This window comes from Mastomys coucha, unplaced genomic scaffold (genome assembly GCF_008632895.1).
Source record: "Mastomys coucha isolate ucsf_1 unplaced genomic scaffold, UCSF_Mcou_1 pScaffold14, whole genome shotgun sequence".
NCBI lineage: Eukaryota > Metazoa > Chordata > Mammalia > Rodentia > Muridae > Mastomys > Mastomys coucha.
Genome location: NW_022196896.1, coordinates 137,990,177 through 138,007,023, shown reverse-complemented (window position 1 = coordinate 138,007,023; position 16,847 = coordinate 137,990,177). Strand labels below are relative to the sequence as shown.

General features: G+C 39.0%; 1 protein-coding gene and 1 long non-coding RNA gene across 5 annotated transcripts in view; one reads left to right on the top strand and one right to left on the bottom strand.

The window, feature by feature from the left end:
* Clul1 (clusterin like 1) overlaps nucleotides 1–16,847 on the top strand; it is a 41,317-nt gene that overhangs the window by 1,954 nt on the left and 22,516 nt on the right. For 2 of the 4 annotated variants that reach the window (XM_031368958.1, XM_031368954.1), the window contains exons 2-6: nucleotides 3,311–3,391; nucleotides 9,499–9,631; nucleotides 10,529–10,646; nucleotides 12,400–12,548; nucleotides 16,244–16,411. In XM_031368958.1, coding sequence (XP_031224818.1) covers nucleotides 9,629–9,631; nucleotides 10,529–10,646; nucleotides 12,400–12,548; nucleotides 16,244–16,411 — 438 coding nt within the window. In that variant the 5' untranslated portion in view covers nucleotides 3,311–3,391; nucleotides 9,499–9,628. Of the gene's footprint in view, nucleotides 1–3,310; nucleotides 3,392–9,498; nucleotides 9,632–10,435; nucleotides 10,647–12,399; nucleotides 12,549–16,243; nucleotides 16,412–16,847 lie in introns of those variants that run through there. The other 2 variants (XM_031368955.1, XM_031368956.1) reach the window with 2 other exon arrangements.
* LOC116089363 overlaps nucleotides 11,191–16,847 on the bottom strand; it is a 16,816-nt gene continuing 11,159 nt past the window's right edge. Inside the window, exon 2 of the long non-coding RNA XR_004118308.1 lies at nucleotides 11,191–11,468. This is a non-coding gene — a long non-coding RNA (uncharacterized LOC116089363). The remainder of the gene's footprint in view (nucleotides 11,469–16,847) is intronic.

The window sequence follows — 16,847 nt, the reverse complement described above, 5'->3', positions numbered from 1 at the left end:
ATTAAAAAAAAAAAAGACTGCAATGTAATCAACTATAGTGATACAATAGTCAGTCCTACTGGGCTCCCTCTTCCAACTCTGTATTGCTCTTCCTTATTCTCACTCTTGAAAAGGCACAGGAACTGTTTTCACTTTTCTCCATTTTATGACTAAAATCAAAGTGCAACAAAAGCTATTCCAGGAAATCTTATCTGAAAAAGCATGTGAGGAGCCATATTCAAGCATGACCCACCACTGCAACCTGACTGTCCACAAACAAAATCTTCTCTAGGAAAGCTTTATTGTTTCCTACCTGCAACTCTGTCAACAACAACTTTGTCACCTATTTTAATGCTGTTTGTAGATAACAAAACAAAGAAACAAGTATTTAGAATAAGAAACTGTACCATGTGAGCCTCAGACTTCTTATTTTGCATGGGAAATCTTCTTAATGTACCCTTTTTAATGAGAGTATAGCCACATTTCTATAACAAATTATGGATTTTTTTAAGGTGTTTATTGTAGGAAGGTAGAGAGAGGGAAAAGAGTAGAGAGGTAGATGCTGGCCATGGCCATGTGGAAAGAAGGTGAAGGGAGAGGGAGCAAGAGGGCAAGAGACAAGAGAGAGGCAAGAAAGCAAGAGAGACAAGAGGTAAAAGAATAAGAGTAATTTTGGATTATTTTAATTTGAACTATGACGGTATAGAAATATGAAAATTATGACATTGCTGAAAGTATCATTGTACATTGAATCAGGATCAATATTTCTCCCATTGTTATCTTTACCCTCATACCCTCGAATTTTGTTAACAGTTTTAGTTATATATGCCAGTTAATGCTCTTTGACCACTGCATAAATTAGACTATGATTGACACAATGTGTTTGTAAAGACACATTAATTTATTTTTTTCTGGATTCATAATTGCTACATTTAAAAAAATCTATCCTTTCTCTGTCTTAACAGAGTATAACATATTTTTTAAATCACTTAAGGATTTCTAGTTGATTAGAGGACTCATTAGGCTCCAGTGACTTTTGACTTTTTTAATGAAAAGGAAATCCCAAACTGTGGGTTACTTATATGATACTCAGCCTGCTCTCTTATAGAGCCCAAGACCTCCAGCCCAGGGATGGCACCACCCACAAGGGGCAATTGAGAAAATGCCCCACAGCTGGATCTCATGGAGGCACTTCCCCAACTGAAGCTCCCTTCTGTGATAACTCCAGCCTGTGTCAAGTTGACACACAAAACTAGCCAGTACAACTATCAAGAATAGTCATCATAACTGCCAAGACAGAAGAACTGAGAAAGATTTATTTTTCTTGTGACAGGCAAGGAGAATATAGAAGTCATTTCCAAAAAGATGGTTTTCGTCAACGAAGGAAGCATTGGGATTCATTCTATTTAGGAAGTCTGGATACATTCCCATATAGATTTGCCTACTCCTAAGCATGTTTAGTTAAAATAAAGCCTCTTCTAAATTCGGTCACAATGTAAAAGCAGAGATATTTACAGGTAATCTTAGCTTCAAGTCATGGAGAAACATATGTAAATTATAAAAATGATGGACAGAAATGCCTATGGAATGTCCACCTTATACTGCAAGGTCTTAGCTGAAAAAACAAGTAAATGACCCTGGTAAGGTAGATTTCTCAAGAGCCAATGCTACCTGTTAATCATGATGCATGATCTAACAGATAAATGTATCAATGCCACAATTCTCACATATACAAAGGACAGAGAACACAAATTCAGAAAACACCAAGAAAAAATCACCTGTCAGCACTGGGCACACTATTCTTAGAGGAATAGCTATGCTGAGCTATTATAACCTCACAATAAGTCTGTTTCAGCCTTGTGAGCAGGTCCACAGCTGCCTCCATGCAGGACCAGGAGTTCATTTTAACTAGTCCTAGCTTCTGTTTGTCTCAAGGCTCTCACATCACTGTGTACAATTCTATATTTTTAAGCTTTATTTTTAGTTTATATAGTGTGTGTTTGCCTGCATGTGTCTGTGTGCAGTACTACCAGAGGCTAGAAGAAGGCAGGAGATGCCTGGGACTGGAGTTATAGCAAATGGTTAGGTACCATGCAGTTCCTGGGGATGGAACTTATGTCCTCTATAACAACACTCATTGCTTTAAACTGCTAAGTTATCTTTCTACCTGCTTTTTAAATTAAAAATAAATCTATCTATCTATCTATCTATCTATCTATCTATCTATCTATCTATCTATTTATCTATCTATCATTAAAATATATTGCATCATTTTCTCCATTCCTATCCTCTCCCCATCCCTTCTCAAATTCTTTCCAGCCAATTTCTTCCTTGTTAAGTATGTGTGAATAAGTATGCTCAAATATATGAATAAAACTTGCTGAGTCCATTTCTGACAGTTGTGTGTATATGGTTTCAGGACTGACCACATTGCACTGGAAAGCCAAATAGGGACCTCATCTTTGACTGAGGCTAATTCTCTCACTTACAGGAGAGCTCCACAGGGTATTTGAGGCAAAATGTCCTTACAGCCACAGGTCACTAGAGACACCAGGAATGTCAAACATGCAGAGGCATCTTCTCAATGAAGAAGATAAAATGCATGCATTCAATACAAAACACTAACACTGACCCTGACCTGACACTAACCCCTCATACTCTGACCCTGACCTTCACTCCTAACCTCTAACCCCTTACCCTGACCCTGATCTTAACTTGCTGCTCTAACCCTATTTTCTAATATGGTGTCCTGCTCTACTTTCTACTCTTGAGTGCCTTATGATTCTGAAAGTCAGGATTCAACACACGCTGCCTTGCACTTCCATTTCTTGGCAGTGCCTCTCCCTGTCTAGGCTGAGATCTTCAAAGAGATCTCTGCAGAGCAAGGGTTTGGGCACTGTGCTTGTCTGGTGTTCATAGTCTGATGATTATGGCTACACACTCCCCAGTCAGACAATTGTCCTCCCATGCTATGAGAAAAAAAAAACCCAAAACAAGCAGTGAAACAGAACAAAAGGGGAATACACAGAAAGCAGAGCAGACCCTCTTTGAAGTGCTTAAACTAACTGCATCCCAGAAGTGAAGTGGAGCAGAAGGTGTGGATGCTGGTGTTGCACTTCTGTGAATGTCTGAGGAAGAGAACACACAAACAGGTTCATCCTCCATGATCAAGTGCACCTTCTCATCCTGATCTGCTACTACATCTGCATCTGTCTGTCTTTTCACCTAATTCCACCCTTCTTTCACTGACCTCTGAACAATGGCCCAATTTGTGTCCTGGACTTCTTTCTAAATTTCTTCCCACCTTTCTTTTCAATCTTTTGTCTGAAAGGGATGTGGTTCCTAGGCCTTGGAAGAGGATACAACTGTACATTTGTTCCTGTGTGTGACTGAAAATTTCCACTATGAAAAGGTAAAAACTGTGTTGGGGTATTTACAGCAAATCACACTCAAGACACTAGAAGCCGGGGCTCGGGGAAGGGGAGGGCAACAGAAGCAGAGTGAGGACCAAGATGGAGAGGGTGTTATGGAGAAAAGGACAGAATAGGCAGACAGCAGACCTAGGTTCTTAGTAAAATGCACTTACTGCCTCTCATGCAGGGCCAGCTTCATGCACCTGCATACTTCCTTCAATGCTTTGGTGCTACCGTCTTGAAACTCTTAATACTTTTTAGACATTGAGACCACATTCTAATTTTGTTCTGGGACTTGTAAATTATATGGATGGATCAGCTTTTGGGGTTCATATTAGGAGTCCATCAGAGACCCTTTCCCTGGCCTCTCCTAAAGTAAGCCCCAAATATAAATGACCTGCTATCCAGTTTCTAGATAAAGCATAAGTGTGTAATAGCAGAATCCACCCTATCCTAATGTTGGAACACCACAAAAGTTTGCTGAACAACCTATATATTGCTGTATTTGTTAGAGGCTATGCTGAGTGCAGTGGAAATTTAAAATAAATTTTTGATATATCGATATGTTGATGAATAATTAAATTTATACTATAATAGCCTAAGCAGGTTAGGCTCAGCTTCATGATGAAGTTACTAGGGGCAAAATTTCCTCATACTATAGTTGAACTTGAATTCTATTCATAAAAATTTTGCTACAACCATGTAGTAAGAGCCAAAACTAATAATTTTAGTTTATCCTGAAGTTTGTAAAGAAATTCTTTTTTTGGGGGGGGGAGGGAGGTTCAAGATAGGGTTTCTCTATGTGGCCCTGGCTGTCCTGGAACTCACTCTGTAGACCAGGCTGGCCTTGAAGTCAGAAATTTGCCTGCCTCTGCCTCTCAAGTGCTGGGATTAAAGGTGTGCACCACCACCACCACCACCGGCTTATTTATTTATTTATTTTGAGTAAAGAAATTCTTTATTTTTAAAAGATTTATTTATTTATTTTATGTGTTTGAGTACACTGTAACTGTACAGATGGCCGTGAACCATCATGTGGCTGCTGGGAATTGAACTCAGAACCTCTGCTCGCTCTGGCTCCACTCGCTCCTGTGTAATACACTGTAGCTGTCTTCAGACACACCAGAAGAGGGTGTCAGATCTCATTACAGGTGGTTGTGAGTCACCATGTGGTTGCTAGGATCTGAACCCAGGACCTTCGGAAGAGCAGTCAGTGCTCTTATCCGCTGAGCCATCTCACCAGCCCCTGAGTAAAGAAATTCTTGACCCACCTCCCAACTATACTATATTTTAGGGTTCAATAAAACATTTTAAAATTTGCATTATGTGATTTGACTCACTCAGAAAATCTAATGAAAGGACGAGGTATCTGCAATCCTTCATCTTACAGATTACTTCAGCTCACTCATCATACTACAACTATGTCATGATTACAGAACTTGCAAGCCAAGAGTAACAGCTGACATATTTTCTTCTGACATTCTCACTCTGTCACAGGGACTCTGAAGTCCAAATGTACAAGATCATGAGACAATTACTACATGGCCATGATTTTTACTGAACTTGATATCTTTTTAAAAATTATTATTACATTATTTATTTTAGGAGAGAGAGCATAAATGCCATTGCCCCTGTGTACTGGTCAGAGTACTACCTGTAAGAATTGGTTCTCTCCTTTGACCACCTTGCCCCCCCCCCCGGGGTTAAAACTTAGGTTGTCAACCTTGGCAGTAAGCCCTTGAACTTGAGCTCTTAAGTCAGGGAACTTTGTGTGGGGGAAGTGTAGGGGAAGAGGATAGTTCTTGGGGCTGAACTTTGGGCCTAACAAATACTAAGCAAGTACTCTTAACACTGGGCTACAACTTCAGGTCTCTGTTTTGTCTGAGACAGGGTTTCTTAATATAGCTCTGGCTGTCAACTTGCTATGTAGACCAGACTAAGCTCAAACCCACAAACATTCACTAGCTTCTGCCTCCCAAGTGTTACATATTAAGGGATTAAAGGTGTGTACCACCACTTCTAGCTGGGTCTGTTTTACTTGCTATTTTGAGGCAAGTTTTCACTAAATTGCCCATGAGGTTATATCTTTTGAAGTTCCATCTCACCACCACAACAAAGACTAAGTTTCCAATACATGAATTTTGGGAGGTGATGGGGACAAACTATATCTAAATAGCGGGCTAGACTTACTCAGAGATGATATATTATCAAGTCCATCATGACCACAATTATGTCCATGCCTGAACTTGAGGAAATTAGCTAAGAGGTTGAAGTCTATCTGCAAATCTCAGCTGAAATCACAGACATTAACTTATTAGCTTTCATATATATACATATATATGAAATATATATATATATTACTATTTATTTCATTTGTATGGGTATGTCACTTGCATGCCTATTTGTGTATCCTATGGTTACAGTTCCATGAAGGCCAGAAGAAGCAACACATTCTTTGGAACTCAAGTTCCACAGAGCTGCCATGCGGGTGCTGGAAACTGAACCCAGAGCCTGAGGAAAAGCAAGAAGTGCTCTTAGCCACTAAGCCATCTCTCTAGCCACCTCTTGCTATCTTTTTAAATTAAGATGACATGGCTTCAAGGCCTCCTTAATTACTGACAAGCTATTGATAATATTTTATAATCTATTAAATTTCAAGCCATATAGTAACTTGATTCACATGAAATACTTAATCCTAAGGACAAAATGTAGCTGTGAAGACAGATGAAGTAATTAGAAAAAGAACTTTCATAGAAACCTCAGCTATTTTTACAGAAATTAAATTCAGCAATGAAGTTTTGTTCTCAGAAACAATATGTAAAAGGGGAGTGTGGATTAAAGGGGGGGAATGAGCATGAGAAACCAGCCTGTTCCATTTTGTAATCAGGAGCCACTTTGATATGATAGTTATTTTGTTTCTATTTACTATATTAAGTATTTACTATACTCAAGTTTATATATTTTTTTATAATGTGGGCTATGCCCTACCCCCAGTAACCATAGAATGTATTGTAAGCCAACCTCCTGAAGCCACCATTCTTGGAAATATTTTATATCTATTGTTCCATGAACCACTTTCCTTAACTGCCTAGTCTCACTTCTATAACCATGCTTACATGTAACCCCATCCCCCACCTTGTGGTTATGTCTAATAAAGAGGGTATGGGAAATTGACTAAAGCTGGTCTCATTAACTCCGAGTTATGGGAAAACAGCCTTGGATTTGCCTCTGATATGTACATGGATAAAGCTTTCTTTAATTTGGCCATAATTTGGATCAGAAGTTCAGGGACACCCTCAGCTACACCATGGTTTCATTTAAAAAAAAAAAATTGTTGAAATGTAATGTGTGGATGTCAGCCATGACTTAAAATGGCTCTGACCTTGAATAACAGTGAATTCGGGGTATATAGAGTCAGTGTAAAGACAGCCAGATTCTCATGACTAGTTCTTCATGAGCTGTGTTCTTTTCCTGAGAAAAGTACCCAATATTCTGTATCCTTTAATAGCTAGCCAGTTTCTGTCAGGATAGGACATTCTGGCTTATGCATATGGTTTGTAGTTGTTTATAAATGACATTAGTCTGTAACAGAATAGTTGGAGCTTTGCTCTGAGTTGACCTATTTTCCATCAGAGCTAAGAGCTTTTCAATTAAAATGTAACTTAATCATCAGGTAGAGAAGACACCTGATGATTAAGGCATGGGCTGGTGTCTTAGTCAGGGTTTCTATTCCTGCACAAACATCATGACCAAGAAGCAAGTTTGGGAAGAAAGGGTTTATTTAGCTTACTTCCACATTGCTGTTCATCACAAAAGGAAGTCAGGACTGGAACTCAAGCAGGTCAGGAAGCAAGAGCTGATGCAGAGGCCATGGAGGGATGTTACTTACTGGCTTGCCTCCCCTGGCTTGCTCAGCATGCTCTCTTATAAAACCCAAGACTTCCAGCCCAGGGATGGCACCACCCACAAGGGGCCATACCCCCTTGGTCACTAATTGAGAAAATGCCCCACAGCTGGACCTCATGGAGACACTTCCCCAACTGAAGCTACCTTCTCTGTGATAATTCTAGCCTGTGTCAAGTTGGCACACAAAACCAGCCAGTACAGCTGGATTCTCAGTGCTGGTTTTGTAACTGTTCCCTATGTCCAGTCAGAGTAATGAAAAACTCTGGTTTACAGTTTGTCCAGAAACAAGACCAACTTCTATTCTTTTTCCCCCATTTTGTTTTTTGAGACAGTCTCAAAGTATCCTAGGCTGGCCTTGAACTCATGATGTAGCTGAGGGTGGCTCTAAACTACTACTTCTTTTTTTTTTTTTTTTCGAGACACTCTGTAGACCAGGCTGGCCTCGAACTCAGAAATCCGCCTGCCTCTGCCTCCCAAGTGCTGGGATTAAAGGAGTGAGCCATCATCGCTGGTGGCCCTAAACTTCTTATCTTCATGCTTCTACTTCCTAGTGCTGGGACTACAGGTCTCTGGCACCTTATGCCCAAGTTTACTTGGTTCTGGGAATCAAATCCATGGCTTTGTGTATGCTAGCAAGCCTCCTCTAACTGATCTACATCTCAGCACTATGAGAATCAACTTCTAAAAGCACTCAAAGGTCAACAGGAGCAGTTCAGGTTCTGCCCTTGTAGAAAAGTACTAAACACATGGTAAGTATGGATGGGCTGGATTCTCTAGTTTACAAAGGAACTCATGATGACCCTACAATGTCAATAGCCAGGGAAGTCATTGCTGTAAATTCTAGAACTGGCTATCATCAGCTCCGTGTGTTGTTTTCAGGTGAATTAGTAAGAGCTCTAACAGTTCTTAATCGCCGGGTGGTGGTGGTGCACGCCTTTAATCCCAGCACTTGGGAGGCAGAGGCAGGCGGATTTCTGAGTTCAAGGCCAGCCTGGTCTACAGAGTGAGTTCCAGGACAGCCAGGGCTATACAGAGAAACCCTGTCTCAAAAAATCAAAATAAATAAATAACATAAAATAAAACAGTTCTTAATCAAGTATCAAATGTAATGAATCTGAAATATGCAATTATTGCATTTAAGCTTGTTGTGGTAGTGTGTTCCTATAATGCCAGAAATAAGGAGGCTGAAGCTGTGAGTTCAAGGTCAGCCTTGGCTACAGTGTGAGATCCTGTCTCAAAAAACACACAGTTATTGGAATATAGCTTAGTTGGTAAAGTGCTTGCTTTCAGTTAGAATATGCAGCACTCATGTAAAAAGCCAGGTATAGCTAGAATCTCAGCTAGGAGAAGGCAGAAAGATAGGAGGAACCTTCAGATTCATTGACCTGGACTCAAAAATAAAGTGAAAGTAATTGAGAAAGACATTGGCTTCCCTTCTAACCTCCACATGCACACACAAATACACATATCATACATATATATTCAAACAACAAAACATCTATAGTATTATTTATATGCCTACTGCATATAAATGAATTTAGATTTACATGTTAGATTTTTATTACACAGTTGAAAGTAACTATCACTTTAACTATAGCATTTAAAAATATTATTTTTCCTTTAGTATGGATAATTTATGCCACTTCTTAAAGTCAAAATAACAAAAAAGCTAAACAACCAGGCCACACAGTGGCTCAGGCCTGTAATCTCTGCACATGGGAAATTGAGACTGGGGAATGTAAGAGGATCAGAGTTCTAGGTCATTTTTGCCTACATATGAGTTCAAAAAGATTCTGGTTCAAAAAAGATCACAAACAATAAAACCACATTTGTTGTTTGTCATGATTAGCACATACATTTAATCTCAGCACTCCAGAGGTAGAGGCTGGCTGAGTTTGAGACCAGCCTGGTCTTTATAGGGAGTTCCAGAATAGCCTACCTAGTGAAACTGTCTCAAAACAATACCCCTCCCATGAGAAGGGGAGGGGGAATGGGGTGAGGATCTTAGTAAGAGAGTGACTGGGGGGAGCTGACATTGGGATATAAAGTGAATAAATAAATTAATGAAAAAAACCCACCCACAAGCCCACCCACATTTGTATAAAGTAGATAAGGTCATTGTTATATGCCCAACCTGCCCTCTAGTGTTTCATTTTAAATGCTACTAAAACGTCTTAATCTCAAAATATCTGTTTAATAGGATTAAGAACTGTGTCATCAAATGAACGGAATAAGACTAAATCTCTGACATGGATGAAAGTCACATCGTAGAAAAGTGAAGGTCCTTCAAGAAGTTAGTGGCAATTTCTCTGGGGAAAGCTGCAATATCAATGGTAAACACATACTATATTTCAAGTCTTGTTTGTTAAATGGGGCATGAACAGAAGAGAACAGTTCAAATGTCATATAAAATGTGATCACTATGTTATTGCTAATATAGCTGCTGTTACATTAGTGTATTAAAATGTATTTAAAATATTAACTAGTGAAGTTTTAATATAACAGTATGCATTAAGTAGATAAATATCTTAAATCTTTTAGATTTAATTTTATTAAAATATGCAGTTGTTTCTATTTATCTTGTCTTGATAAAGTTTAAAGTATTTGTGTTTGGGATATTTATAACTAATGTAAACTATGATTAAAAGAGAGGTCATTATCTCAGAAAAAATTTAACTGCACATTATATATTGTGATAGTAAGAAGTATGAGACTACTCTAACACATCTAAAATCTAAGATGGGAGATAGAGACAGGAGGACTGAGAATTTTGGACATAAAAAGTCTCCCTGACATACTTCAATTCTGCCTTTAGACACCCTTACTGTTGATAAGAAAAGCCAGTGAAATTTAGACTCTATAGTTCTATGATTGCTATTATTCATTGGCTTTGCTTTCTAGTGCATACACATATGAAATTATCATAGTTGTGGTTATTGAGGCAGGGTCTTGCTATGTTGCCCAGGCTGCCTGGAACCACTGTTGGTACCATGCCCAGCTTCATGCACATACTTAGCTGTCAGGAAGAAGGTAAACTAAATAGGACTAAATGAGTTTGTTTGGCTTTGAACTGATAGTTTATGTATCCTTATGTGCCAGACCTTTTAATATGAAATGTCTAAAGTAATTAAGAGAAATTGACGGAAAAGTGCTTTGGACCACCACGTGTTTTCTACTCAAGAGGGTAGCCTCAAGGAAAGCATTAAAGCAGGTTGGTTTTCCCTTCTTAGGAACACTGGACCATGAAGCCACCACTCTTGGTGCTTTCTGTATATCTGATATGGTTGAAATATTGTGACAGTGCACCTACTTGGAAGGAGACAGCTACTACGGATGGAAGCCTGAAGAGTATGTTTGGCTTATCTGCCCTGTTTGCATGTTTGCCTGTCCTGCTGACGTTTATAGGGCCTTGCAATTAAAAGATAAGCATATTCACTACATGTCACAGCAAAAAGTTCTTCAGGACTTAAACCAAGTACTCATGACGTCAAACATCTGGATAAAGTAGCATTCACATATCCATATGTTTTGTATTATGCAGGCGAAACTTGCCAACTTTTTGTCTGTATTTTCTTTTGTATTATCCAGATGTTTGGTATCATCTTGATACATCTTTAATGAACAGTAAAATACTTTCCTAGCATTTAAAAAACTTAAACTATTAAAGTAGTCTGTGTAACTAGTCAAGGGGTAGGTTGTCATAACAGTGAGTCTGGTTGTTCTGTGCCCATTGACTTATGACCTTTGTTTGGTGCATTTAACATTTAGCAAATAAGCTAAAATGGAGTTGAGTTAGAGTCTGTAATTAAATTCAGAGGCAAGAATAATATCAACAGAATGCCACATTTGTTGGGGTCAGTGTGGAAGCCAAGAAAATTCACTTCAGAGAAAGAAACTTGAAATGAAAGCTTTATTTTCTGCATGCACAGGAGGTGGCCAGTTAGGGATCAGAATGGTGTCCCCAAGGGAGATTGTACAACATTTTTATAGGATGGGAACACAAAGTGAGGGAGAGTAGGGTGAGCTGTTGCATTAACCAGTCATATTTTGACACAAAGGGTTACACCAGGAATTTAACATTGATGACTGGGCCTTTATCTGGGCCACCTGGTTTCAGGGTCCTTAGTCAGCTTTTGTAGTCAGGTCCCCTCCTGGACTCTGACCTGGAATCTAGAGTGATAAGAGAACAAAGAAGTGAGCAAGCTGCATGCAGTCAATTAAGACAGGCAGCACACTTATGACTTGTATACCTTAGTTAGATAACAGGATAATGGCAACTTCACCCTTTGAATCCTTTAATGGTTAACAGACAAACATGAAACTTCTGAAGAAGCAAGGATAGGAGTTGAGTTCCAGGGCCTGGAAACATGAACTCAATTTTGTCCCTGCCAGCAAGATGAATTTTGTTCCTGAGATGGCTGAACTCAGGAAACTATCTCTTAACACAGTGGCTAAAGAGAGAACAGAATGGAAGTGTACTTACCAAGGGTCAGTTAATGGTACAAAAGAGACTTCTTGAAGGTTACTAGTTAACCTTGTGTTATATGACATGTGTTCTTAGTCTGTTGGCTTTTAGGGAGGTAAATATAACTGAAAAAGATAAATTGTTCACTGTATTTGAAGTCTTCTGCTGGGTATTTCATATAAGCTGTCAAGAAAATTCAGATTTTTTCTAATAAAAACATATTTGAGTCTCCAGTGATAGAAAAAAATGGATAAAGAAAAACAGGGCTTCCGGAAAATGACAAGACTGAGACCAAATAAGCTCAGATTTATTCAGGAGAGGCAGAAGGCATGCATCAGAGCAGCAAATTTGTCATGGAGGGCTTTAGAGCTAAAGACTCTAAAAGCCTCTAGAGGTTCCAAACTGGTAAAGTTACTGTTTTGTAATATGATCAGGTTAAAAGAAAGTCCAAACATGTCTTGTTTGTTTGTTGTTTTGTTTTTTTGAGACAAGGTTTCTCTGTATAGCCTTGGCTGTCCTGGAACTCACTCTGTAGACCAGACCAGCCTTGAAGTCAGAAATTTGCCTGGCTCTGGCTCCTGAGTGCTGGGATTAACGGCATGAGCCACTACTGCCTGGTCCAAACATATCTTTTAGGTCTTCCAAAGGTAGGAGAGACAGATGTAGAAGAAGAAGTGAAGAAGGCTTTGATTGGCATTAAGCAGATGAAAATCATGATGGAAAGGAGAGAGGAGGAACACGCCAAACTGATGAAAACCTTGAAGAAATGCAAAGAAGAAAAGCAGGTACCATCACTGAAAACTATCTGTTCTTAAGCACATTTGGGCTATAAGAATTGCAACAATAAATATGTGCAATTAATGAGTGACGTCTTTCCCTAAATTACATTTTCTGGAGAGCAGTTTAGTTTAGAGAAGATGGAGAAGGCTTTATATTTCTTATCTAGTCATCTTCCACAGGACGTTCAACACAGGATTTGAGAATTGATACCTGGTTAAAAAGGCTGCTTTTCCAAAATGTTTCATTTTTAGTCTCATCTGAGTTAAGATATTTAATCAAAAATGTTTGGAGAAGTTTTGGTGAGATCAGTGGTTTCTAGTCGCTATTACTGAAATTAAATAAATAAAAAAAATGAGATACCATTCCTAAATACACTTACGGATGAGGATGGTTAAGAATTCAGTATTAAAAAAAAGAAGAATTCAGTATTTGTTTTCTTTATTTTTAAAAGTTTTAAAAATTATTTTATTTATTTATTTACTTATTTTGAGTCATGGTGTTATGTAACCCAGTCTATAGCTGAGGCTGGCCTTGAACTTTTGAACCTTCCACTTCCTAAGTGCTGGAATTATGTGTATGTATCATCATACCCAGTTTTGAACTACATTTTAATTAGTCTTCTAGCTGTTTTGAAAAATATCATCAGATTTGACAGTTCTGATTAGATCACTAGTCTTACCCTGTCACATGGCCAATGATGAACTTATAATGAAGGATTCAGTCTATCTTACTTCTTGATTCCTGCACTTAAATCATGTGTGGGCTTTACCTCTTTGCATTTCTCCCCCTCACACAGCATCCAAGAATCTTTTAAATAGCCTTAGCCTTTGTTGTTGTTTTGTTTTTTGTTTGTTTGTTTTTAGAATTAGTTTAGTTTCAGGTCAGTAAGATGACTCAGTGAGTAAAAAGCACTTGCCATTAAAGCCTGATGACCTGAATTCAATCCTTGGAACCACTTTGTGGAAAGAGAGAATGGACAAGTTATCCTCTGACTTACACATGCATGCTATGGCAACCTGTACTGCACACACATACATAATACATACATACATACATACATACATACATATGTGCATACACACACATACCTACACACACATGCATACATACATACATACATACATAAATGTAAAATTTTGAGTTAGGTTAGTTACAACTAGATAAAAATTCATTAGTCCACCTCAGTCATCATTGTCATAATTAGAAGGCAAGTAAACAGAGAGCTAGAGGAGCCCTGGCCAGCACCTATAGAAAGAAGAGACTTTTTCTAAGAGTCTGTATATAGTTGGCAGGTAGACTGTCTGAGAATACTCTAACAAATCAGAGTATATTAAATAGCACACTGACCCAGCCCATTTAATTACATTCACTTTTTGCATTGTCAGCGGTTATAACAGAAGCTTCTACTACTAAACTACATCACAGTCCAAATACTCACTGTTTGAATTTTTCTGGGTTATTTCTGTTCCAGCAATCCTGAGGAAGCATTTCACTCTAGCACATGCTGCTGGTCCATCATAACTCCTGGAGACTCTCTCCATCATTTTTTTCATTCTCCACATTCTTTCCCTCTCTTCCTTCTCCTCCTCCTCCTCCTCTTGTTCCCTACCTGCAACTGCCAGCCCAGTAACTCAAATTCCACAATTCTCTCTCTCTCTCTCTCTCTCTCTCTCTCTCTCTCTCTCTCTCTCTCTCTCTCTCTCTCTCTCTTTTGCCCTCCCTCCCTCCCTCCCTCCTTTCCCCTCTCCCTTTCTCTCTCTCCCTCTCCCTCTTTCTCTCTCTCCACTCCCCCCTGTAATTGGCTATCAGTTTTATTTAACCAATAGTTTTAAATTGGAGAGCAAGGCTTACACAACAAAGCCTTATTTACATGAGAATCTGCTTATCTTGGAGCAACTAGATCTTCAGGTACTGAATTTTTAGTGTTTGAACATAAGCAGCATCAGACCAATCTCGTGTGTGTGTGTGTGTGTGTGTGTGTGTGTGTGTGTGTGTCCAGGAGACCAGAGGCATTAGATGCCCTGGAACTGCCACTAGATGTGGGTAGTAGAAACCAAAATCTTGCCCACTCCAAGAGCACCAAACCATCTTAATTACTGAGACAATCTCCAACCTGAAACAACCATTCAAGGTTCCCACACTATTCTGAAAAGCCTGAGATGGCATGAAAATACCGTTATCCACAAATCCTGTCTGGGTCATGATGTGCATATGGAGCTCTAGGGTCCTGCTGGGATTCCTTTGTAGGTTATAAGCAAACACCACCTGACTAACCACCCGAAACCTACAATGAGGAACTCTGAAAGAGCCAATTCAGGCATAGGAGATGTAGAAGATTATTAGAGCTGGGCTGATATTTGTGGGATTAATATATTCAGTATAGCATGAGAACCTGAGTTCAGATCCTTAGCACCCCACACAAAAACCTAGAACAAGCACTTAACCCCAGGCACTGGTGCAGAGGGGCAGGGTAGAGACAGGCTGATTCATAGGTCTTGCTGGCTAGTCAAACTCACCAATTGGTGAGATCCAGGCCCAGAGTTTAGTGAAGAAACCCTGTATCAAAAGAGCAAGAGAGAAAGACACCTAACTTCAATCTCTAGCCTCTACACATGCACATGCACACATACAAACACACAAATATACATATACCATACACACATACACATATCCATGCACATGCATGTAATCTATGATAATATCTATAATGCCAACACTTGGGAGGGTGATACAGGAAGATCAGGGCCTGCTTGGACTATATAGTGAGACTCTGTTTCAGAAAATAAGCAAACAAAAGCCTATAATAAATTGGTTTTAAGAACAAAAACTTTTCTCCCATGTGTTTTTCACATGAAAGGTACCTTAGCTCTGAGAGCAGTGAGGCCAGGGATCTAATCAGAGATACAAGGAAAAAAAAAAAGACCCTTTTGCTATAGAGCTGTGGGGTAGAATTCGGACAGGTGTCATTGCAGCTGGCTCCTTACCAACAGTAACAGGACCTAGCCAAGTACAGCCATCATCACAAGGGGGAGCACTTGGAATACAGACAAGAACAACCCACTCACTGTAACTCATTGGCTGAATACAAGATTTTGCCTTCTTGCAGTGTTTAAATATGTACAATGGTTTAAGAAAGCTTAAATTAAAGAATCAAAATATCAGTTTTCTAAAACTTAGATCCCACCTTTCGTATCCCTCACAGGCTAACCATCCAGATAGAGAAGTCAAAAGGTAATCACGGAGGTTCCCCCATAAGGATGATGATGTCTTTGTTATTTGGTTACTCACATTTAGTGCAATGTTCATCATACAGCAAGTATTCACTAAATATTGGTGAACCAATGTACAACAAGATTTTGATGGTCTTCAATAAAGGCTCATTCAATAGACTCTATGTCAAACAGAAAATGCTGTGGTAAATCTATCAGTAGAAAGGAGGGTGAAGATGAAAAGACTGGAGCCATTTAGATGGTCTTAATTTCTGTTGAAACCATGTCTGTGTAGAGAAAGATGGCCTTGAATTCACTAGGTAACCAAGGATAACCTTGAATCTCTGATCCTCCCTCTTCCTCCACCTGAGAGCTGGGATTAATGCAAGGCAAGCAAACGCTTTACCAACTGAGCTAATTTAGCAACTTAACTAAGGTATACATAGAATCAGGAAATGGAAATGAGACCTGTACTTGTACATTTTAACCAGGAGGCCCTAAAACTCATGAACGAAGTGCAAGAACGTTTGGAGGAAGAAGAAAAGTTATGTCAAGCATCTTCTGTAGATTCTTGGGATGGATGCAGGCCATGTTTGGAAAGTAACTGCATACAATTTTATACAGTTTGCCAACCTGGTTGGTCCTCTGTGAAAAACATGGTAAGAGGAAGAGAGCTCACCATTTCAGGATTCTTAAGGCACCCAGGCTATCTTGATTTTTAAATTATATTAATTTTTAAAATAGAGATGATTGATGATGTGATTTTGTGATTTAGAACCTACTACCAATGTCATATATCACCACTTGTGTGTGCACAATTTGCAGTTTAGAATAACTGTCAATGTTTATCCCCTTGTTAATTACACTCTATAACTCCTGTAGAAATGCACAGACTTTGCATTGTATTCACTATTTGTGGGCAGGTTCCCAGTAGATTGTAAGCCCTTTGATAGCAAGGGTTATATCTTATGTGTCTTCTTTTGAGGGGTATCCAATAACTGTACTTTAAATCATAGCATTACAGTATTTGATTTCAATCTTCTTTAATATTTTATCCTAGAAACCATGTATTTGAATCTCTCTCTCTCTCTCTCT